At 34.9% G+C, this 26,592-nt stretch overlaps 1 protein-coding gene across 2 annotated transcripts; it reads right to left on the bottom strand.

Annotated features, from left to right (window-relative positions):
• Positions 1-4,734: 4,734 nt before the first annotated feature.
• Positions 4,735-26,219, bottom strand: LOC131152074 (probable tRNA N6-adenosine threonylcarbamoyltransferase, mitochondrial). 2 transcript variants are annotated; one of them, XM_058103688.1, is made up of 13 exons: positions 25,745-26,219; positions 25,585-25,629; positions 22,659-22,733; positions 22,384-22,480; positions 21,924-22,014; positions 13,972-14,021; positions 13,610-13,800; positions 13,386-13,471; positions 7,273-7,348; positions 7,087-7,170; positions 6,845-6,959; positions 5,393-5,481; positions 4,735-5,144 (listed from the first exon to the last, which is right to left on the bottom strand). In XM_058103688.1, exons 1-13 carry the CDS (start codon positions 26,045-26,047, stop codon positions 5,010-5,012), a joined length of 1,437 nt encoding a protein of 478 aa, XP_057959671.1. In that variant the 5' UTR covers positions 26,048-26,219; the 3' UTR covers positions 4,735-5,009. The 2 variants fall into 2 exon arrangements, with proteins under 2 accessions (XP_057959671.1, XP_057959672.1); XM_058103689.1 differs by having other exon boundaries at positions 13,610-13,797; positions 25,745-26,179.
• Between the last annotated feature and the right edge of the window lie 373 nt (positions 26,220-26,592).

The following is a 26,592-nucleotide window of genomic DNA, read 5'->3' on the forward strand; positions in this document are numbered from 1 at the left end:
CGTAAAGTCTATGTATGTAGTGTGTATGGACTGAGTTTTCTTTTTGTACAATATTATGGGTTGTAATATGGATATTTGGAGACATTTATGTATAATAGTAATTAGAACTCTGATAATATGTTTGGAGAATGCATCACTCATCTCCGCTGCATTTATATTGAATATGGTATTAGGAACATATACATAACTTAAGTAGCACCTCAGGCCCCACGTGGCGGGTCGGGGCGTTAGATGCAAGGTGATCGATAAACAGAAAGGTAACAAAAGTCAATTAAAGGATAATTAACATGATGTGGTGATTATACAAGGTTTGATAGGCACTATTTGTGTGACAAGATGTTAGTACCTTCCTCTCGTATAATCGCACTTCTAAACCTAACTCTGATTATGTGAACAAGGATTATTGGTTTCTTGGACTTAGGTTAGCTTAAAGTCTAATCACCTCATAGTAATTAGGTTACCTAAGCATACCTAGTGTGAATAAAACGTTAGAAGCAACTCCTTAAAACTTAAAGATCATTAATACCCACAAAAATCATTTTAGGGTCGCCATTCCCATCAAGGTATTGAATCCCTAGTCCACATGTGTTGATAGTTTATGTTCATTGTTCGATGCTTCAAGTGAAGGAGGGAGTGACAAATCGCATTTTTCGGGATTTGGATGGAAACTATGGTCAAATGCGATTATAGACCAGCATTTGACGGTGAAGGGAATTCACTTAAATGCAACTAATGGTCACAATGTTTCATGACTAATTATTAAATTTAAAATACAAATACCTTTTGAGGCTTACGTTTAAATTACAAAAAAAAAAAAAATGATAATAGTAGAATAAATTTATGTCTTACAAATTAATTATTTTAATAGAAGGTTTTTGAAATGAAAACAAAGTTACAAAAATAATTTGGTTGATATTCCTAACCATTTTGTCATCAAAGCTTTTGCCATCAGTATTGTAATAAAAAATAAAAATACATATTTTCCAAATTGTTGACTTTTTGAGTCTGATCCCATTTTGATTATGACAAATCACTCGTATCTTATGTATACATACATTTAGTATGTAAACAGGTCTACATTTCTACATGGACATAAGATATTGGAAAATGGAAGCCATGAGATGCATAAAGCTCGTTTCAACTTGGCGTATTCTATAAAAGGCAGAAGAGCAAAAGAAGAAGAAGAATGAAGACATTTGATTATTTCAATTGTAATTGTATTTTTGTTTCTACTTGACCTGTAATAATGCATGACATGCATGATATGAATGGTAAGCTCAAAAAGGACCATAGACAGACCTTAGGAGACCAATCTTTTTAGGAAAAACTTTTTTCATCAAAGTCTATATCGTACAAAAGGTTTTTAAAATGTTTTAAAATCAAAAAGTGGGCCAAACTCAAGTTTTTCACAAGCCCGGGTGACCGACCCTTTCAGAGCCTTAATTGCTCAGTCGACCGTCCTTGCCACGTGGGCTTTTCTGGAAAGCCTCGACCCACCGACCATCTTTCTATTGAAAAGGCCAGCTGATTAGCCAGTGTTCTTTGGCCCGATTTCTTATGCCTAGCCAACTGGGCACTCAGTTCAAAACGACCACGGCTGACCAACCTTCATGGATCGGCAGACCAGCCTTAAGGCCAGCCGACCGAACCTACGAAGGTTCAGAATCGCCCTTGGCTCGGCCGACCGGAACCTTCCACAGTTGACCGAACCCATTTAGAAGTTCAAATTTGGTGTGTGAGGTTAGGCGACTGACGCCAGCATCAGCCGAACGAACCTCTCGGGTTTTAGTATTTTTAAGTGCTAAAAATGTGTTTAATTTTTAATTAAACAAATTCAAAATGACCTCCGTGTTCCCAAACGGTCACATTTTCAGAAAAACTATAAATACCCCCTCATTACTCATTTTTCTAACTAATGCTTAGATTATAATTCTCCCAAAATAAATTTTGTGCTTTATTGCATTACACTCTCCTACACTTATTTTTTTTTAAAAATATTTTAGTGAGAACATTCACTTTGGGCATTGATTTTTCATATCAAATATCATCTACTCTCATTTACTCTTATCTTTCAAAATCATTCCTTGAGAGTAAAGTTTGAGTTTCTCCACATATTTCCTTGATAAATATATTTGGAGAAACATATTCTTGCTCGTGAATCTTTTGCACTTCCATTGCAAGATTCATAAGCTCATTTGTACTTTATTGCAAAATTCTTTTTGAGCTTAAATCCTAGATCTCCCGCACTTTATCTTTGTAATATATTTTGGAGATATCATTTAAGGGTTCTTGAGATCTTTGAAAAGCATATATTTAATATCTCATTTTCATCAAAGATCATATATATTTTATTTGGGCAAAACCAATTTAAAACCCAAAACCCTAGGTTCTCCTATATCCTTTATTGAAAAATATTTTGGAGAAATTTTTATTAGAGTTTGAATCTTTGAAGTGCATTATCATATACATCATTTTCAAAGATTACAAAATCATTTTGAGAAATATGACACATACTCACTTGAGCTTTTAGTCCATATCATACGTGGGTGCTTATAGTACTTCATTGTGTATACATCTGCTTTTGTAGAAGCATTCATTGTTGTACAAATATTTTCGATATTTGTTGTATTCTCAACATATGGTTGGAAGAGGATTGCACTGGCCTGTAATGTGCACCGGATTGGTTCAAACCCAGTTAGGAGAACTAGGAGCACCGTCTTGTAAGGTGTAGTTATAGGTTGTGCTCAGCCCAGTGAATGTGAGTTGGGGTATTTCTCGCCCAGTAAGGAGAGGAAGTTGTAACCGGTGACACTCCACCCGTAAGTGAGCACTTAGTAGAATCCTCTTACTTGTTAACTTGATGCGGGGACGTAAGCAGGGTTGGCCGAACCCCGATAACATATTCTGTGTCATTCTTTTCCCTATGCTTTTTAATTTCAGCACTTGAATGTTTTATTTAATTTGCTATGTCTTGATTTAAATATATTTGCATATCTTATTATCTGTGGAATTGGTAATTGCTTAGAAAGATCATAGGTTGTGAAATACTAATTGCCATTTGAATTGAACTTAGGAAGAAATTTTTTAAATACCCAATTCACCCTCCTTCTTGGGATTACACCAACTACATCACAAATAATTTCGTTATTGCTTATAAGATATTTTTTATTTCAACATAGGTAGATCATGTAACAATTACTTTTAAATATAACTTATTTTTATTTATTTTCCTTTGGCCTATTTTATATGCTATTTTCGTCTTTTTAGTTATATATATATATAGTCCACATTTATGCAATGTTTGGGAGAATGAATTTCAAACCTTATATTTGGATTTGGTTAGGTTTGAATAGAATTCGGTACAAGTTTATATTACATTTTATCCAAATTCACATAAATCCAAATCTAAAGCCTCCTACAAACATAAGATAAAGGTTGATACCACCTTTCACTAGCTAGCTATTCTTAGTAGATTTTAAATACACATATTATCTTTATGTATCTTTATTTATAAAAAAGAAATGTATGCTTTATTGTGAGTTCCAATAATGTAAATCCCTAATCATTGATAAATTTAAGCAATAATATAACATCTCCTTTTAAATTAGGGAGCTTCTAAATATACTATATTTTTATTTATTTTTCTTTACCCTACTTTTTCCCTCTTATGTCCCCTCTTTTTGGTTACTGATTTAGAGGTTTTCTTACAATCTATTGTTTGTAAAATTTAAATATAGCAGTATCTTTTATTTATTTTTTATTTTTCTTTAATAAAAATGTTTTGACTCCTTGGTTTCGCAATCTACTTAGATTCAATTATGCTAGAGCTCCTGATCATTTGACAGAGATATTCAAAACCATTTGAGACTTCTAGTCACCCTATAGGTTGGTTGCAGCCAATAACACTTAAATTCATACAAGCAAGAAGTATAATCTCATGTCATCATGAGCTTTGAAGAATGAAATGAGGTAGAAAAGAAATGCAATGAAAATTTTAATGAAAAGTATGATGAAATCAAATGATAATTTATATTCCATTCCATTCCTACGTAACAAATGTTCAAGTATCCAGATGACATTATGTGTTTGGAAGTAGTTTCATGGACATTCCATTCCTACGTAACAAATGTTCAAGTATTGAGATGACATTATGCATTATGGTAGTAGTTTCATGGAGGGCGGTCAATTTCTTATGCACTACTACAGTTTAACCATTCAACACATCAATCAGGGGTTGGCAATCCAAAACAACAAAGGAATTCCATATTTTCAAAGCTCCCAGCTGCTATTCAAAATTGAAAACATTTAAGTATTAATTACAACCTTGAAGAGAAGCCTTTGTTGCCCACCAGCAAGATCTGGGCATCATCATCAATTATATAAATAAAATGGGCTGATAGAAATCTTGGAAGAGAAAAAAAAAAATGTACGGTATAAAATATAATTGACAGCTGAAAGAAGCATTCAATCTTTCAAGGATTTATAGCTGTTGTGAAATGTCCTCCCAGCAAATTAGCCTGTCCACTCTGATGGTATCACATGAGCCCCTGAAGACTGATTGATCTTGAATTCTTGATGTCAAGTCCTTGAAGCGGGAGTTCATCTGTGATCGATCTTGACCAACCAACACAAACTTTTAAAGGTTTATTCGCTAATGAAATAGGGGTGAGAATGATATGGCTTTTGTGCAAGGCAAATGACACGCACATGTTCTTGTTCCCAAGTAATATGAAATAATATAAGAACAGACATTTTTATTTAAAATTTTCAAAATGATTATACCTCATCTATTCCATATTTGTTAGAATAACATGACTTTTACATGATAATTTGCCTTGAAAAATGTCATCTTGCCCTATACAAATATTATTTCATTCCTTCCCTATTCCATCCGGTGAAAACATCATAACCTCGGATTGCAATCAGGATTGTTGCCTCTTACCCCACTGCAAGGCAAATGGCTCCATTTACCACATCATAAGGAAATTGAAAGGATTTGAGAATGTTGTCTATGATGGTTGTTGCAGAGATGCTTGGATGAGAGATGTAAGGGATGGATGAATCCGAGCCCTTCTCATTGAACGAGCTTCACTTCTTCCTTCACTGTATTCCTCCCCCAATGGCCACCGTGGTCGCACATCAAGCTGAGTCACAGCAAAAAACAGGTTGTTTAGATTAAGTCTGCAGTCAAACAAAATTACGCGCAAGTTACATTATAATAACAGCTCTAATTGTGTAATTATCAAACAAAAACCTGCATGATTTCATTCTCATTCGCTGACAATGCATGATTAACAATAGCAATAAACAATTCTACTTTGTGAAGCTAACAGCTGCTACAAACCAAATGAATTGCAACTAAATGCAGTTCCAATCAAGATTTCAAACCCACCACAGAATCCTCAGGCTCATTAGCAGCTGGAGGAGGATCAAATCTTCCCATGCAAAAGTGCTCAATCCCAGTCCAAGCAACCATTACACCTAATCAGATGAGAAAACAAGATAATAATCAAGCCTGTGAGGATGTGAGTAATTTACAGTCTATTTCGAATCCTCTCGGCTTTCACAGTAAAAGAAACATACTATGACAATGTGTTTGTTTATATTGTTAGTTTTTTTTTTTTATTTATTTGGTTGCATTTCAGCTTTTTCTACAAAAACTGAAAACCAGATTTATTGTTTTCAGTACTTGAATATCCAAAATTAACTTTTGTGTATGAAATCATTTATTTTATGCATAATTTTTCAATTAGAGTTAAAATAACATGACAATGTGAATTTAAAAATAATTAAAATAAAAAAATCCATAAAATTTCTAAAATTTTGAAAATAAAACAATTGAAGCCTCTCAAAAAGTTTTTTTTTTTTTTGGGTTACTATTTTTCATTTGTTATGTACAATAAGATTGTTTTTCGTAACACTAAAAAATGAGCATTAAAATATATTAAATAAGTGCAATAATTATAAAAATTTCAATTTTACTATTTTAATCATATCTTTAATTGTAATTAATTCAAGAACAAAAATGAGCTTTTGCTCAATTAAAATAAGTTTGGAATGGCCAAAGCGCAGCTTGTTTAATTACTAATTCAAAACACAGTTAATTTAATTCGAATTATTTGATGCATGTAATGCATTGATATGCATTAGAACAAAATCTTACGTTAAATTCAAAATTAAACCATGAGCAACTGTATCTGAATTTCTTTCCATGCAAGACTTGCAAAATCAACTCCATTGATAGAACCCACCCTTTTGGTCATCAAATTCCCAAAAACAGTGAGATAATCTATGAAGAGGAACGCCAAAAAATCCCAACCAAATAAGCCTTTCTTTGCAACCATTATGAGCCTAAGTTGAGCAAAACACAATCCCAAGATAGCCAATCCGAGCCAAACTTACGCTTATTATGCCAAATGAAGGCTAACATTTGCACCTAATGGATGTAATGATCCAAACCTAATCTAAAGTTGACCTAGCTCCTGTTCACAAGCCCGATTAACTTTAGGCAGAGCATAGCTTAGGATTTTTTTTTTTTTTGGGCTGCACTAAACATATAATATTTCCTCTATTATACCAAAGAAACACCACTTGGGAATTTTCTTTTCATTTAAGATGCACAAGAAAATAAGAATGCAAGAAATTCACGGTTTTCTGCATCCCTCTTCAGAGTTGGCAGGTCAAGTCCCCATTTTTTGGCTAGGCAAACAACTCCAATTAAAATTGCTATGTTTTCATGGGATGAATTTCTGTTACTCTTACTTATCTTACTCACAATTTAGTCCTTCCACTGTAGCACTTTTCTTGGCCATTAAGTGAGCTAGAATTAAAGGGAAATAATTACCATTGTCAGTACAAAGGCTTGGAGGAGGGCAGACAAGTCTTAGGCCAGTCTTTTTAACAACTTGATCAAGTCGAACCCTCACATACTGATTTGATGCAACCCCTCCAGATACAACCTGTTGACACAGAATTTGAAGATGAGTGCCATGAGTTAGGCAAGACAAGGAAACTATTAAAAGGCACAGGATCAATTGGTTAATGCAGACTAAACAAGAAAATGGGGAAACTGCATAGTGTCACCACCAAGAGCCTTAATGAAGGTTCAAGCTTCAATGCCCAAGCAATTGCCCGTTCACACCTTTCCTCCAGATGTAATACAGCAACTCGCTGCATTAGCACATTATAATACACAAGAGCCTATAAGCACCAACTTACAAGATGTCTGAAACAAAAGAATGAAAAAGAGCTAGCTTTCAAATATAATATAACCTGGAAAGCAGCAGCAATATCAGCCCGTGAACTTCTATCTTGATCACTTGCAGAAGAAATAGGGATTTCAGCATTTCTGCATACATCCCACATATGCATTGGTAGATTGGGAAGGCAAAAGAATAGAAACAAAGGAGTTAATTACTTGATTAATTCATCAACATTAAACTCTAGATTAGTTCATGATATTCAAATTAAAACACACATACACACATGGAGAATCTTATGTTCTAGTGTATAACTTATTAACATTTTTTTATTCCTTTTTAATAATTGTATATCTTATATGCTCACACCAAAGCAATGCAACTTTTGAAAAACTGAAATCAATGCTTGCAAATGAAAAAAAACTCCACAGGAATTTTAATTAAAAAATTTACTCCAAAGCCTATCTATGTCAGAATTACGTCAGCAGTAAACTAAACATGCATTTTGCACTTGATATGATAACCATTTTTTTTTTTTTTTTCGGTATAGTTTGTATAGGAGGTTTTGTTTGTAGATGCTCCCTACCCAAAAAAACCAAACTGCAGGTGCAGACTGGCAGCCAACATTTCCAACCTCTAGTTAATGCATCTGATCAATATTCCACAATCTCAATCTCTTGCTTTTCTTTAGTTTCTATAAGATACACTGATACAACATGCCATAGGTGAGTTTTATTAGAAATTGAAGGGCTGGCACCGTGCAGTACAAAATAAAAGGACTTTAACATTGGGAAATGGCAAAATAATAATTTGTAAAGTAAATATTGCATGTCCCATTGAATCAATATGCAACTCCCCATTCCTTACAATGGTGATGATGACTAAAATATTCATGCCATACATTCCTGGGCATACAAAATCCTTCCATTTCCAGACATGTGCCAGGAATCAGTTGTCTTACTGGTTTCATCGTTCCAGTATTTCCTCTCTTTTAATCAAGAAAAATGAAACTGAAACACATAGCAATCAAAACTTCATCATTTGCTTTAGTTGTTTCACTACATTCTACTCTGAAAAGGGGAGCAAGTGCATAGGTATGCCGTAGGTGTTAAAATGTCAACCTAGAATATCTTTGTAAATAAAATTCAAATTAGGAAAGTGGGTAATTATGGGGGATTTGATATTATTCAATAGGAAATTGTTTCCTTGTTTAGAATAGGTTATTGTATTATATATTGGATTGTACGTAAGAACAAAATTATGAAAGAAATATTTTTTCCCAATCTTTTCTTCTTTCATGGTATCAGAGCTAGGGTTTCTTAAACCCAGCTAAACAATGGCTGACAGCAGAGACTCTACCTCCTCTGCAAACATCACCGGTGATTCAGAGGTTACGTTCGGTGGGAGTACGAATGATAACACAGTCTTTCCACTCTCATTGGAAAAACTAAACGGAAAAAATTTCCGTGAATGGGCTCAGTCCATGAAACTGGTGATTGAGGGAAAAGGAAAGCTTGGTTACCTTACCGGTGAGCTAAGGAAACTAGATCCTTCCGACGCCGTAGCCTTGCAAGGATTGAGGTCTGAAAATTCCATGGTCACGGCTTGGCTCGTCAATTCAATGCAACCATCAATCGGAAAAATTTATTTGTTTTTGCCGACAGCGAAGGAGGTCTGGGAGGCCGTACGTGAGACGTACTCCAATGGCGAAAGTTACTCTCAAATCTTCGACATCAAGACCCGATTGTGGCAGATGAGGCAAGGCGAGAGAGGGGTTACCGAGTATTTCATGGAGATGAGTCATCTTTGGCAGGAGCTCAATCTGAGCATCGACGAAGAGTGGGAGTGCGCCGACGATAGCATGCGATACCGAAGGAGGCTCGAAAACGAGAGGGTCTTCGAGTTTCTTGCCAGCCTGAATTGAGAGCTCGACGACATGAGGGGACGGATCCTTGGCCGGCGACCTCTCCCTTCAACCCGAGAAGTCTTCGCAGAGGTCAGGCGGGAGGAGAACAGGAGACGGGTAATGTTGCGGCCCCAAAATGAATCCGCTGGGCTAGACCCGGCTGTACATGGATCTGCCCAAAAATTAGATGGGCTGAACAATGGGCCAGATGCCTCAGCTCTTGCATTAAAAGGCCCAGGAAGACCTAGTCAATGACCACAAAGAGGAAAAATATGGTGTGAACATTGTCAAAAAACAGGTCATTCAAAAAATACCTGCTGGGAGATTCATGGAAAACCGGCAGACTAGAAACCGAGACAATACCACAAAAATCGTGGGTACCAGGCCAACACTGGCGGATCAACTGAAAGATCACAAGGAGAGAACAATGATACCCCATCTGGCAATGTCTTCAGTCCTGAACAGTTGGATCAGTTATATAAGATGTTTTCATCAATGCAAACATCGGGTCAGTCCTCCTCTGGTTCTCTGGCTCATCGAGGTAATCATTTGTCAGCTTTAAAAACCACATCTTGTTACAAATGCCCTTGGATAATTGATTCGGGTGCATCCGATCATATGACTGGGTCGTATCAATATTTTTCATCCTACTCTCCCATATGCCGAGAATTTAAAGGTAAAAATTGCAGATGGATCTCTCTCACCAGTTGCTGGAAAAGGAAGTATTCGCATATCTGATTCCTTAACTTTACAATCAGTCTTACATGTCCCCAAGTTATCCTGCAATCTGCTATCTATTAGTCAGTTAACAAAAGACTCGAATTGTTCCGCTAAATTTGTTTCCTCCCATTGTGTTTTTCAGGACCTATCATCGGGGAAGACGATTGGCACTGCTAAAGCGTATGAGGGACTCTACTACTTTGAGGAGGCAAGTTTGAGTGAACTATGTAATACTGCAATTTGTGATTCTGCATCTACTTCTAAAAATAGTGAACTTTTGTTATGGCATTCACGGATGGGTCATCCCAATTTTCAATATTTAAAACGTTTGTTTTCTTCTCTTTGTTCAAATAAAATGGCTTATGAGTTTCAATGTGAAGTGTGTGAGCTTGCTAAACATCGTCGTACTTCTTTTCCATCATCCATATACAAACCATCTCGCCCATTTTCTATGTTTCACAGTGATGTATGGGGTCCCTCACGTTCCCTAAATCGCACCAATACAAAATGGTTTGTGACCTTTATCGATGACCATACTCGTCTTTGTTGGGTCTACTTACTGAAAGACAAAACTGAAGTCCGCTCCATTTTTATCAATTTTCATACCATGATTCATTCACAGTTCCAGACTCATATTTAGATTCTACATACTGATAATGGTACGAAATATTTCAATACCATCCTGGGAACTTATCTTCAAGATCATGAGATTGTTCATCAAAGTTCTTGTGTGGATACCCATCAACAAAATGGGATTGCTGAACGAAAAAATAGACATATACTTGAAGTAGCCCGGGCTTTAATGTTTACTACCCACATGAAACATTATTTTTGGGGCGATGCCATCTTAACAGCCACACATCTCATTAATCGAATGCCAAGTCAAGCACTCTCATTTGTCACTCCTCTGTAGAAATTTTAGGAAAACATTCCTACCTCGCGACTCCCTTCCAGTCTCCCACTGAAAATTTTTGGCTGTACTGCGTTTGTTCATGTCCATGCACATCATCGCGATAAATTGGATCCTTGTGCCATTAAATGTGTCTTTATTGGTTATTCACCTACCCAAAAAGGCTACAAATGCTATGACCCTGTCTCAAAACGACTGTTCGTTAGTCTTGATGTCACCTTTTTTGAAACCACTCCTTATTTCTCAAAGCCCTCTCTTCAGGGGGAGAAATGGAGGAGTGAAGATCGGTTCTTTGATCCTTTTACTATTGAATCTGCGGTTACTCCAGTTACTTCATTTCTTGACCCATCTATTGAGTCTTCCATTACAGTACTTCCCGATTTGCCAAACACAACTGAACACTTACCCTCAGGGGGAGATGCAGGAGAACAAAACAACGCAGACATACTGGTTTACTCAAGAAAGCCGAAAACAAAGGAGAGGGAGAATCTCATACCTGAGGCACCAATAGCGTTGGACCCGGTGATGGCTCTGAATAATCATGATCTGGTAATTGAGTCTTCCTCTGATAATTCTGCACCTGATGATATCAATCTACCTATAGCAATCAGAAAACAAACCAAGTCATGTACTCAATATCCTTGGTCGAAATACATGTCTTATAAAAGCTTGTCTACAGGATATCGTGCATTTGTCTCTAATCTGGACAGGATGAAAGTACCAAAAAACATTCAGGAAGCTCTAGAAATACCAGAATGGAGAGAGGCAATCTTGGAAGAAATGCGAGCCCTAGAAAAAAATGGAACTTGGAAGTTGACAGATCTACCGAAAGGGAAGAAGCCAGTAGGTTGTAAATGGGTTTTCACAGTAAAATGTAAATCTGATAGAACAGTTGAAAGATATAAAACCAGACTTGTTGTAAAAGGCTTTACACAGACCTACGGCATTGACTATACTGAGACATTTGCACTAGTGGCAAACTTAAATACAGTTGGGGTTCTCTTGTCCCTGGCAGCCAATTTAGATTGGCCACTACAACAACTTGATATTAAAAATGCTTTCTTAAATGGAGAATTAGAAGAGGAAGTTTACATGATTATACTACCAGGATTCAGTAGAACAGGTGAAGAAAACAGAGTGTGTAAACTAAAGAAATCGTTATATGGCCTCAAACAATCTCCAAGAGCATGGTTCGACAGATTCGCAAAGGTACTAAAGAATCAAGGGTATCGACAAGGGCAATCAGACCATACACTATTCTTTCAACAGTCTGAAGGAGGTAAGAAAACAATTCTAATAGTGTATGTTGATGATATAATCCTTACTGGTGATGATACTGTAGAAATGGAGAGATTGAAGAAGGTTCTGGCTACTGAATTTGAAGTTAAAGACTTGGGACAGATGCGGTATTTCTTGGGCATGGAAGTAGCAAGAACAAAAAAGGGTATTAGTGTTTCTCAGCGAAAGTATGTTACTGACCTCCTAGTTGAAACTGGCATGCTAGGGTGCAAACCCAGCGAAACCCCGATAGAAACAGTAAAGAGGGTTGAAGATTGTGGAAAACCAGCAAAAAAGGAGAGGTATCAGAGATTGGTTGGCAAACTGATCTACCTATCACATACTAGACTAGATATTGCATTTGCAGTTAGTGTAGTAAGTCAACACATGCATTCACCAAAGGAAGTTCACTTCGATGCCATATACAAGATTCTTAGTTATCTCAAGGGATCCCCAGGAAGAGGACTCTTCTTTAAGAAATGTGAAAGCAAGGAAATAGAGATCTTTACAGATGCAGATTGGGCAGGATCAGTGGAAGATAGAAGGTCAACCACAGGATATTGTACATTCGTCTGGGGAAATCTCGTGACTTGGAGAAGCAAAAAATAGAATGTCGTGGCTCGTAGTAGTGCTAAAGCTGAATTCAGGGCAGTCGCTCAAGGGATTTGTGAAGGATTGTGGTTACGAAAACTATTGGAGGAATTACGGGTATCGGTGAACCTTCCTATCAAACTCTACAGTGACAATAAGATAGCTATTAGCATCTCTCTTAATCCAGCCCAACATGACAGGACTAAACATGTGGAGGTAGACAGACACTTCATCAAAGAAAAAATTGAATTAGGAATTATATGTATGACTTATGTACCAACCAAGGAACAAACTGCAGATATCCTCACTAAAGGTTTGGGACGACAGAGTTTTGATGATCTTATTAGCAAGTCGGAGATGATTAATATTTATGACCCAACTTGAGGGGGAGTGTTAAAATGTCAACCCAGAATATCTTTGTAAATAAAATACAAATTAGGAAAGTGGGTAATTATGGGGAATTTGATATTATTCAATAGGAAATTGTTTCCTTGTTTTAAATAGGTTATTGTATTATATATTGGATTGTACGTAAGAACAAAATTATGAAAGAAATATTTTTTCCCAATCTTTTCTTCTTTCAGTAGGCAATTAACTTTTATCAACTGAAACCCACTACATAGTTCGGCTGCAGTATTTCTTAGCTTCTGTGATAACCCCATATAGAAGCATAAACTCCAGTAAGAGGAAGAAAAGGAAAACACCTAGAAATGTAGAATACGCAAATGGGAGATATTACTTCAGGAAAAACACCAAAAATATTTTTAGGTATTTTACATACATATTTCTGGATTCAATTGCCAGCCTCACTTGCGTTTTCAGACCAGCATATGAGAAGTTACAATCCTTATGCTGTCTCATTGGAATCTAAGAGAAAAAAAAGGGGCACAAAACTCAGTGGGCGATGAAAAGACCATAATCATATAAAAAATGATAAACAAAATATCCAAGGCAAATAAAACTTGAAATAGGGTTAGGGACTTAGGTTCCCAAAAATTGACTTACTGAGAATTTGATTGATTCAGCGTTACCCTGCCGCGCAAGCTCCTCTATTGCCGGGCCACCACTCCTCCTCATATCAAGTCCAAGCCATTTTGCAGTCTTGTCATATGCTTCACCAATGGCATCATCTATTGTGGTCCCAAGTTGAATGTAGTGGCCAAGATCACGGGCAAGAACAAGAAGATTGTGGCCTCCTAAGAAACAAGCAAGTATAGTGACAGCAAGTTTCATATGCTTTATTTGTGGCTTAATAAACTAGAAAGGTAAATTCACAGAGACTAATACCAGTCCATGAAATTGAAATAATATGAGATCCCTGATTCGTTACTTTCTAAAGCAATAGTAATAGGTGCATAAATTCTTACCTGAAATGAGGAAGGCCAAGAAAGGAAATTGTAACTCTCTTTCAGTTATTCTAGGAGATAAAAAAGAAAAAAAATCAGAAATAAGCAACCATTAATACAGTACAGCTGAAAACGAAAAAAAAAAAAAAGCATAGGCACATCACTTCTTAACCATAGCAAAATGTGGCAAGGTAGCTTGCGTACTGTTATTTACACTATGAAAAATTCTCTAGATCATAGATTCGTAGTGCAGCCTAGGCAACTTAATCTTCCAATTCATAGTTGCATTCTTTGATTGAAAGGCGTCCTCTATCTTTCAATTTCATGGATTGTGACAAATAACAAGATCTAAGTTTCTAATAGAAAGGGATGAAAAAATAAAAAGAAACATAAACAAAACAGAAAGAATGCACTGATTTCTTGGGCTTAAAAGCCTACATCTTCAGTGGTCCAAAAGAAATTCACTAAGACAGGGAACAAATATAAAGATGGTCACCCATCCACACTCTGACTCTTGAAAATAGAATATATATATATATATATATATATATATATATATATATATATATATGTCCTCAAAACAAGATGTTGAAGAATTGGATAAACTGGAAAACCTAATCACAATGATAGATGTCCCCCTATATTTATAATATGTGGTACACAACAACAACCATATTGCCTTACTAATTCACACACTAACTCATGCTTACTAACACAGCAATAACACACAGCAGCAACACCAAATAAGTACAGTAATTAGTAACACTCCTCAAACTAGAGCATAGATATCATATGCTCCTAGCTTGTTACGAATGGATTCAAATGGAGTACCTCCAAGGCTTTAGTGAATAAATCAACAAATGGAATTCAGACATCAGTCATTAAAATTAGCTTCTGTGAAAGTTTCTCTTGAACAAAGTGACAATTAACTTCAATTTTTTCCATTTGCTCATGGAAGATTGAGTTGGAGGCTATATGAATAGCAACTTGATTATCACACATCAACCCCCCATAAGCCGAGAATGTGGAAAACAAAGTTCCTCTAACATGTTCTTAAGCAAATAAGCTCTGCAGTGCAGGACATGGCCAAATACTTTTAACTCAGCACTTGACCGGGCCATCACTTTTTGTTTCTTATGTTTCTTGGTTATGAGGTTATGACCAACAAAAACACAATACTCAAGATATGAATGACTGCATCCAAATGACTTGTTCTTGGAGGATTAAGAAACTGGATCACAACATGTATCGAGTTAAGCAACTTGAAATAAATCAACTTTCCAACAAGTCTAGCATCTTCCAGGGTCAGCCAACAAAATCAACCACATCTGGCACTAGCTGTTAGGATCCATAGGTGCATTGACAGCCTAGCCTCATCTAAAAGGTCTAGAACACATTTCCTCTGTGACAAAAAGGGGCCCCAAAAGAGACCTGAATACTTCTATACCCAAGAAGTATTTCAATGGCCTTAATTTGGTTTGAAATTCAGTTTGTAGAAAATGCTTTAGGCGCTGCATACCTCAATCATCAACACAAGTTAACACAATATTACCCACATACACATTGAGCTGAATCCTACTAGAAATGACATTAAAATAAAGAGTGATCTACTGCACACTACCAAAGACCAAACTCAAGTACTATAGCACTAAATTCACCAAAACATGCTCTTGGAGATTGCTTCAGAACATCGAAGGATATCTTAAGCCGACACACTAATGAAAGAATGCATCATTTGGTTAATTCAATGGGAGTCAAGATTTCTTAGACCTCCTTCATGAAGACCACCATGAAAGAAGGCATGCCTCACATTTAATTGATGCATAGGCCAATGACATGTGGCGACTAAGGAGATGAATAAAGAATGCATCAAAATAACTGAATATGTGATTTTACAACCAATGACAGAGGATGACATTTTTCCATTAATGAGAGAGCAAGCAATGGGCATGACATCACTCCAAAACAATTTAGGAACATTCGTCCTATACAATAACGGACAAGTGACTTTGAGAATATGTTTGTTCTGCAGCTTCATTTCGTTGTGGAGTGTGAGCACAACATAATTAATGGATCATACTAGAGTTATTCATATAAGTAGTGAATTGAGTAGTGAAATACGCCTTAGCATTATCACTAGGAAGTATCAAATTCAGCCTTATTTGAGAACAGAAGGCACAAAAGGTATTAAGCAACTCTAAATGATCTTTCATTAAATAAAACCATGTTATCCTATAGTAGTTATCAACAACCAGAACAGTTACAATACCACTTTACCTAAAATTTTAAGCTATTAGGTTGTGGGCCAACAAAGTATATCAAGCTTTAACACTCTCCCACATGTGCAGCATAATAGTACGTTGATAGATTAACACATGATAAATAACACCAATTACAATATCAAGCTTTAACACTCTTCCACATGTGCAGCATAATAGTACGTGGATAGATAAACACATGATAAATAACACCAATTACAAGGAACACAACAATTTTTTAAGCAACACACAATAAATGCAGGCAACGAGACTAGATCCCAGGAGGGTCATGACCTCTTGGAGGTCATGGATCTAATACAATGTTAGAGACCATGTCACCTAAAAACTTAAGTTGTTTAGGTTGGGGGCCAACAATATATATCAAGCTTTAACTAGCAAGAACGCATTGGAACCCCAACTTTGACATGACATAACTGGGACCCCAAACATCAAAATGAACTAGCATAAAAGGGCTGACCGTTAGATTATTGACTCACAAAGCAAATAAAATATGATGGTGCTTTCCCAGTTGACAAGACTCATACTCAAGATTAGACACACATCTCAATGTAGGAACTAGCTGTTTTAACTTGTTAAATGAAGATGATGAATTTGGAGTAGTGTATTAGTAGCACTGAACGCAATACAAAGAACCCCAACTTTGATGTGACATGACTAGGACCCCAAACATCAAAATGAACTAGCATGAAAGGTCTGACAGTCTATTTACCGACTCAGGAAGCAAAGGGAACACAATGGTGTTTTCTCAATGGGCAAGATTCACACACAGGATTAAGCACCCAGGAAACTATTTGTTTTAACTTGTCCAATGAAGATAAAAGATTTGAAGTTGTGTAGTAGTAGCACCAAATTCAATAGGAGGAGAAAGCAACTCAAAGAAGTAAAATCCACTGGCCTCATGTCCTATGCCAATCCTCTTCCTCGTCTTCAAATCCTTAATAACAACAAAACTAGAAAAGAATGTTACAGAACAATTGTGGCTTTGAAGACTAATGAACTTAAAATTGAAGGGGGATATAGGATGCAGGAGAAAAAAAAAAAGAAGAGATAATGGAATAGGATTTATAGTTCCTATCCCCTCAGGAGTGGACCCATCAACAAGGGTAACTCGAGGCATCTTCTTAGAATACTAGTGGGCAGAAAAGAAGAACGTTAAACCTCTCATATGGTTATTGGGAATCAATAACCCAAGAAATTGCAAGAGAGATACTAGATGACATGCAACCATAGGATTACCTTTCTGAGCATGCAACCATAGGATTACCTTTCTAAGTAAAAGATGCAATGTGATGTGATGCATGCTGGGATGCCTCATCTTGAAAGAACCTTGAAGAGGGAAACATACTTTTGGGATTTAGGGACTCCTTCACAACATACACAACCTTGACTATGGCAGCAAATCATAAACACACAACAAACATAGACTTTTGGGATTCGTGGACTCCATCCTAACACGCACAAGCTTCAACAACCTGAGCAAAACCATAAACAAATGACAAGCAAGATAAACAACTGAACAAATTGCAAATACAACACATACCATTGTTTCAAGGCCCAATGAACATAGTGAACATTAACAAACAGCTTAGGCAATACCAAACAATCATTCCCTGAGAGCTGCACATGAGCAACTAAAAGGTGAGATCTTTGGACAAAGAACCATCACGAACAACTCAATAATATGTTTATAGAGGGATTCAAACAGTGTAGGATCAACTCAGGCCAAAAGCATGCTAGTATGAAGCTTTACATGCCAGTGCATGGGGTTGGCCTTGGCTGCCTTCAATTGGCACGTGGGAGCAGCTTCAATAATGGTTAGTGGGGCAAATCAGCAATGTCTATGGGTGGCTATTTGATTTTGCAAAATCTAAAAGGGTTTTTGTGTTCCTGAACTAACAGTGTCATCCAGGGGATTCCCTGTGATTGCTGTGGCTTCCAGTAACTGCCTGCTGGTTTTTAGGCCTAGGATGGTGCTGTCATACGGTAGACATGTAGCGGATTTAGGGTTTTAGGCTTCAGCTTGACAGCAGCTATTGTAATCAAGATTTAGGTCTCAGACCATGCTTCGATACCATATTGAAGTAATAATAAGTTTCTCCTTCTATTTCTAATATATGCCAAGTACACAACAATGACCATATTACCCTCACTAACTCGAGCACTAAGTCACATGTACTAACACAGCAACAACACACAAAAATAACACAAAATAACTACAGTAGCCGGCAACATAAGAAAAACGATCTTTAGTTCCACGCGATAGTAGTCCCTAAAAAATTGTGCTTCAAGCCAACCATGGAACCCTGGTTGTTCGGGATCCAAGACATCCTCCTGAGGCCCTAGATACTATAAGGTGGGAATATGCATAGAAGGAATACAAGTCAATGTTACAGATTACACATGCTGCCACAAAAGCATGTTCAGATAAACAAAGCAAAAATCATCATGCATAGTACTTGCTCATCACAAAGCCTAAAGACATCAGGATAAGGAACAAATGTGCTCATTTTGACACATATACACTTAAGCATGCTCCATTACTTAATGACAAACCAAACATGGGCATATTTTGCAAGAGATGATAATTAAGTGGAATATTTTGTAGGATGTCCTCCCAAAGAAAATTATTATTTCATAATTCATTTGCAACTTGCAAGCAACTGAAATTATTAGAAAAGAACCACATACAAGAAAAAGAATGGAAAGAGAGAAAAATATCTTTTATAATAGCATTTGATTGTGTTCGTCTTATAATAAACTTAAATGCAATATGATTCTACTTAATGAAATTGACTCCATGTGCCAGCTAATTTCAAAGTTCAAAGTTAAACCAATCAATAAGAAAAGATTCCACAGAGAATATCTTTATCCCAAAGTAAGAAATACTCGAATATTATCAGTTGAATTTAGTTTTTACCAAAACCAACCAAAATTATCAGTTTCCAAATTCAAAAACCAATCTCGAACTGGTCTTTTGAGCCAAATGTGCCTTGGTTGTTCAAGATTTCTTCTCATCACAAGGCATGCATCAGCACATTCTTTTCTTCCAAGGGGGGTATCCTTTTGTGGGATTTCCACTTCTTTGGGCATCTCGATGAAAGGGAGGTTTGAAGAGCTCACCACGTTGCTTTCTGTATTAGATCATTTTGTTCATTCCAATAGGGATGATGAGAAAGCTTGGGAGGTTAATTCCTTGGGTTTGCTCTCCTCTATATCTTTTTTCTCACATCTCCTAAAAGCACCCTCCCCCTCCTCTAATCCTTGGAGCCAAATCATTTGGATGGCTAAGGCTCCTTTGAAGATTTGGGCCTTTGACTGTGCCATTGGATAGACTTAATAAGCATGACATGTTAAAATAAGAAGGCCTTATATGCATCTCAGGCCCAATATGTGCTTGTGAGGTGAGTCCAATGAAACAAGCCCCCACCTGTTTCTTCGCTGTAAAGTGGCATTATATCTTTGGAATGCTCTTTTTCAAATCTTGGAGAAGCATGGTTGGTGCTGCAGAAAGTGAAAGATCTTGGGTTAGTGAATTACAAAGGTTTTGGTTCAAGATTTGAAAGGGTCAGCTCTATAGAATAGAGGCAGCCTTTGAGATCATTTGGACTCTTTGGTTTGAAAGGAATGCGAGAACTTTAAGGGGATGCTCATCTAGCCCACATCCATCATGAGATAGAGTGGTATTATTGGCTTCTTCTTGGGTCCATTCTCTTGGCATTTTGGGGGTTTGTCACCATCCATCTTCAAAGGCATTGCAAGGCAGCTGTTATGTAATCTTTTTGGTCTTTAATCTTTGTTCAATGTTCTATGTGGACACCATGTCTTAGACTTCTTGTACTTTGATTTGGTTAATAGACTTCTTCTATTATTAACACCCCCCCCCCTCCCCCCCGCGAGGGGAGAAAAAAAAACATTTGGCCCACAATTTAACAGCTTAAGCTTTAGGTGAAGTGATAATCTAACAACTGCTAATATAAAAAAAATGAAACTTCAACCTTTTGTACAGAATTAAAATTTAGGAACAACAGTGCTAACACCTTTGTATCCTCATATATTTGGAGGATCGGATACAGTATTTTTGGTGTGAAATTGAGATTTTCTAACTAAAAAAGTTTAATAGCTTCATATTTTAGGAAGTTATCCTCTAAAAAACATTTTTTTGATGGAAAAAAGAAATTGATTAGATAAAGATAGAAGTTACAAGCAGGATAGAGGACAACTCCTTAACAAAGTCTGATAATCCTCAGGAAAACCAAAAAGAAAATTGCAAAAATAACAAATGACAAAAACTCAAGATGCCATTAAAAGAGAGTTCCAACTACGCTGAACTTCTGAAACACACATTCCCTTGAAATTTCCACAGCCCATACACCATAAAGAGGCCACAAACAGAATATTTTCCCACACCAACCAATATGGTAACTTCTTCACTGCAAATATATGTGCATTACGTTTCCTTCCACAAGCCCCAAAACACTGCAAATTTAGCACAATTCCATAATGCAATTCCTTCCTTCTTCCTCCCAAACCCTACAAAAGAAATTGCCAAGAACTCCACTGTTCTAGGATAAACCCAACTTTCTTCAAAGTAAACAAGTTTATTTTATTAAGAAAAACAGGAATAAATAAAAATATCATTATGAAATGTATTCCTGTCAAATACAATATTGTAAGTAGAATAGGTCTGTATAAAGGTATTTTTCGTATAAAAAAGTTCAGAACTTTAGGGTACTTCTGTCAAATATAATATTGTATCAGAGCAGGCCCATGTAAGTGTACTTAGTTAAAACAAACTTAAAGGGTAAGAATATTTTTGTCAAGTACAATGTTTCATACTTCATTGCATTTTGACTTCCATATATAGCACAAATAATTGACTAAGAATCTGTAATGTGCGTGTGAAACAAACGTTAAAACTGGCTGTTATAAAAGCCCAATAGATCTGTGCAACCAGCAGCTCAAAGCATGCTCTTCAGTGCTTTGAATATTCTAGATTATACCATGTAAAATATAGTTAATTCATAGATGAATGAAAAATGCAAAATTTTATAGACACGCAGTGAAAAACATATGTTTATTTGGAAAAAAAAATTCATTTAAGGTAAAAGAATATATACACAGAGGAGAATCCTCTAAACAACACAGAAGAAAAAATGCAAAAACGCAAGTAATCAAATACAATTAGCAAAGATAAAACTCAAGCGAACAAAGCCAACCAATCACACTGAATATCAGAGAAAATCATTTGCCAAAACACCATAAAGAGAAAAGTTAGAAAAGCCACAGCGAAGCAAAGTAAACAATACTCCCCCAAATCAAATCAAAAGATGAAGTGTGATCTCAAAAGAGGTGAAAAACATGTGAAACTATTGAGATTACTTTATCCTCATCCATGCCCTATTTAGCATGTCATAGAGACAAATAGCTGATGTATATCCCACATCTTATCCATCAGAACAAAGAATAATATAATACCCAAATAAATAATGTAGCCATACTCTTTAACATACATACAGATCTAAAATCCAAAGAAATTAAAAAATAAGCTTATAAATAACAAAATGCTTTTTCAAAATCCAACTTGTCTCAAGTGAATATATATATATATATATATCATGAAATATAGGCAATCCATTTTGGAAATGAGAATGATGTTCTTCTTAACTTAAAATTCAATTTGATTTACTTTCTTACCTAGCTACCAAAGCATGAGCTTCCATGTGATGAACTCCAACCATTGGTAGGTTAAATTTGCCAGCAATTTTCCGAGCTTTCTGCACACCAACTACATAGCAATTGAACAAACAAAAAAACCATGAGCACTTTCGTTTGTCCATAGCAACAATTCCAACTTAAATATGCAAACTTAAATCATTTATCAGAATGTTGACAAAAAACTCACTAGTCCTAGATAAACATTGTAGTACCAATTTAGGATAACTAAGAAACAAATCAAAGGTGCATTTGTAATTTAACGGAATTACAATATTCTGTATTTTTCTACAATAGACTGCCATTCAATGGGCAATAGCAGAACCTTATCAATGCTGCTTTGAACAAACTATCCAAGGTTTGCAATTGTTAATGGAAACTCCGTCTTAAAAAGGAAAAAAAAAAAAGGAGAAGAAGAAGAAGTATATATCAATCAAGTTACCACGCAAACAAAGGCCTAAGCCTGGACCAATTGTAACTGCAACTGCGGTGAGATCCTTCTCAGTCAAATTAGCTTTATCAAGTGCTTGTTGTACTACCTGCAGTTAACAAGCATACAATCAGTCTGCATGCAAAGGCAACTAATGTGCATATCTCATAGCCATAGGCATTGCATTGGACTCCTACTTTTGCAAGATATCCAACAAAGCATAAGGGGCCAAAAAGGGAAAAAAAGAAAAAAAGAAAAAAAAAAATGCAACTGTGAAATTGTGATACCTGATCAATCACTTGAATGTGCGCCTCTTCTGCCATTTTGGGAGCAACACCTCCATATCGAGCAAGCAAATCTGCCTTGATTTCATGAAATATAAAGTTACCTAAATGCATGTGATGTAACACGCTGTTATGTGGCAGAGAAGAATCTTTCAATTGGAATTCTATATTTCTATTTCTATCAAATTTAAAACTCTAGATTCTAATTTTTTTATTTTTATTTATAGCAAAACTCTAGCTTCTAATTAAGATTTGATTTTTTAGGATTGGGAATTAGGATTCTATGCCCATTGGCACATAAAACAAAAGATTACAAAAAATAAGGTCATGGTCACATTTAGTCTTTGAAATGCCTAGTCCTAGAAATGGAAAGGAATTAGATATAGGGATATAATAATTTTGAAAAAGAAAAGTCACTCATGCAAAATCTTCTCTTATTCCATTCAACATGGAACAAGATAGGAATACATTTCCATAGTGATATTTGGATTGTTATTCCTACTCTATTTCATGTTATTAAATATGGACTAATAAAAATATATGCACTATCATTTGCTTTATGACAAGAAAACACATTTTCTTTTGTTAAGTTATCAAATCCTTAAATTATGATTGTTCTATTCCTTAGAATAGACATTTTTGTGAACCAAGTCATAAATGGATGAAAATGTAAGTCTATTTTCTATTTTTGTTTTTGTACAATGAAAAAATAGATCATAAAAATGAGTTGTTTTACGTTCCCAATTTTCTATTTTTGTTCTTCGTTTTCAGTTGCTTCAAAAAATAAAAAATAAAAAAATAAAACCAGATTTTATGATTTTCAATTGCTTCGGCAACCTGCTGTCAGAATATTTTATATCCAAAATTAACTTTTTTTGAATTAAATCATCCATTTTATACATACTTTTTAATTAACATTAAAATAAAATAATCATATGAATTTAAAATATAATTAAAACAAAAATGTCTGCAAATTTTGAAAAAAAATAAAAATAATAAGAAAATCCATTTACAAAATATTTTTTTACTAATTTTCAATAGTAACGTAAATAAGATTGTTCTTCAAAAGTGGAATTGACATATAATAATTAATTAAATAATTATAATAATTGTAATTTTTATTATAATACTTTTAATTTGTATGATTTTGCACTTTAATATTTTAATCATATTTTTTTAATTATTATTTGATTCAAGGACAAAAATGGGAGTTTTTTTAATCAAAAAATTTAATTTGTTTTAGTTTTAGAAATATTAACAAAATAGGTTGTTCGTTTTCCAATTTTGGTTTTTGTTTCTGATTTTTAGTTTTCGTTTCTAATTTTAATTTTCATAATTTTTGAGAATGATACCAAAGTTGGTCCCTATGGATCTCTGTCTATTTTCAGTTTTCTATTTCAGTTTCTGTCCAAGAAAGAAACAGACTTTGACAACATGCTTATTATTTATTACCAGTTTTTTGTTTCTATTGTTGCTTTTCAATTGTTTTTGAAAAAACTATAAACCAGATCAGAACTAATTTTTGTAAATTAAACAATTTATTTTATATGCTCTTTTCAACTACAATTAAAATACACTGACTGTGAATTTAAAACATAATTAAAGTAAAAATATCTATATAACTAAATACCAAATCAGAAATAATTTTTGTAAACTAAATCATTTATTTTATATCTACTTTTTAACTATAATTAAAATAAAATTACTGGGAATTTAAAACATCTATAAAACTAAAAACCAAATCAGAATTAATTTTTGTAAATCAAATTTTTTATTTTATATATATATTTTTAAATACAATTAAAATAAAATTACTGTGAATTTAAAACATAATTAAAATAAAAATATCCATAAAATTTATTCAAAAATTGAAAAAAAAAAAGAAAAGAATAATAAGTCATCAAAAAGAAATTTTTACTATTTATTAATTTTCATGAGCAATAAGGAGAAATTGAAAATGATGTAATGCATAGAGTTAAAGCAGGTTGGGTAAAATGGAGAAGTACTTTAAGTGTGCTATGTGATCGTAAAATACCCTTAAAATTAAAAGAGAAGTTTTATAGGACAGCTATAAGACCAGTTATGCTATATGGATCAAAATGTTGGGCGACGAAAAAACATAATATCCAAAAAGTAAAAGTTGTCGAGATGATAATGCTTAGATGGATGAGTGGTATAACATTGAAAGATAAATTAAGAAATGAACATATTTGTGATAAATTAGGTGTAACTCCTATAGAAGATAAGATAAGGGAGAAATGACTCAGATGGTATGGACACTTGCAACGTACGCCTTATAGTGCACCTGTGAGGAAAATTATAGTACACCTGTGAGGAAGAGTGACTTAGTTACTGTGGGGGGGGACAGTGAAAGGGGTAGAGGTAGACCTAAAATAACTTGAGAGGAGATAGTGAGTAAGGATTTAATATTCTTGAATCTATCAAAAGAAATGGTCCATAATCGCATAAATTGACAGAAAAAGATTCATATAACTGACCTCACTTATGGGACTAAGGCTTGGTTTTATTTTTGTTGTTGAAAAAGATTACTTATGTAGCACTAAAAAGTGAGATATGAAATAGAATAATTAAAAATTAAAATGACTATAATAATTTTTATTTTACTATCAATATTTTTTAATTTGTATTTTTCTTTTTTTATTTATTATTTAAACCATAATTTTTTGCTTGTTACTTTATTCAAGGTAAAAAAATGAACATTTGTTCAATCAAATTTTAAATTATTATTAGTTTTATAAATATCAGCTAAAGGTCTTAGTTTTTTTTTAATTATTTCTTATTTTTAATTTTCGTTTTTGATTTTATTTTTCATAATTTTTTTTGACAGTGATACAGAGCCTAAATCTTCTGTTCTCATGGAAGAAAAAAAAAAGAAAAAAAAAAAGGAGATAAATAATAATAAATTTACCTGAGAAGAGACAACTTGGCTAAGAATCTCACCATTGCTTCGAACCTAAAATTATACAACGAAGAGAAAAAAAAAAACCAATTACAGGAGAAACGAGAGCACCAAAAAAAAAAAAAATCAAAGAAAAGGCGAACTGAATTAAAGGAGAATGATGCCTTACGACGGCAGCAGCGGTGTCGTCGCAGCTGGTTTCGATGCCGAGAACCACTAAATCAGATTCAGTTCGGAGAATTTGGTTGTGCAGTTGCGGAGAAGAAAAGTCTGAAGAGGAAAAGCGGACCGAGGAGTTGAAAGAACTGAAAGAAGCAGGAGACCCGGTGGCGGGTCTGGGGAAATGGAGGTGGCGGCGGTAATGGTGGAGATTTAAGGTCGTGAGGGCTCTCAGTGGCGAAGGAAGCGAGGGTTTTGGAAGGAGGTGGAGACGAGAAATTGTGGAAGTGAGGTTCAGGGCGGAGGCCGCCATTTTTGCGCTTGAGATTTACAATCCTCTCAGACCATATCCAAGTCGAATCATATATACAGCGCCCTAACCTTGACGGTATATGAGTGTGAAACTAGTTCGATAGTTAAGGAACTACCGGGGCAATTGTTTTTCATTCACAATTCTCAGTTGAGAGTGTAATGCTTTGTTGCTTAAAAAATGTAAGGGAAATTAATGGAAATTTATTAATTTTATTTATGATTAATATATATATTTTTTTATTTTAATCACTTTTTAGCCATAGCCAAATATGGCAAGGTAGCTTGTGTGCTATTATTTTCTTTATGAAAAACTCTTAGATTGTAGTTTCATAGTGCAGTTTAGACAATTTAATCGCATTCTTTGATCGAAAGATGTCATCTATCTTTTAATTTCACGAATTCTGATAAATAACAAGATCTAAGTTTATAATAAAAAGGGATAAAAAAATTAAAATAAGCATAAACAAGATAAAAAAAACGCATTGATTTCTTGGGCTTAAAAGTCTACATCAATGGTGGTCCAAAGTAAATTCACTAACGCATGGA

Source organism: Malania oleifera, chromosome 3, assembly GCF_029873635.1.
Source record: "Malania oleifera isolate guangnan ecotype guangnan chromosome 3, ASM2987363v1, whole genome shotgun sequence".
Classification (NCBI taxonomy): domain Eukaryota; kingdom Viridiplantae; phylum Streptophyta; class Magnoliopsida; order Santalales; family Ximeniaceae; genus Malania; species Malania oleifera.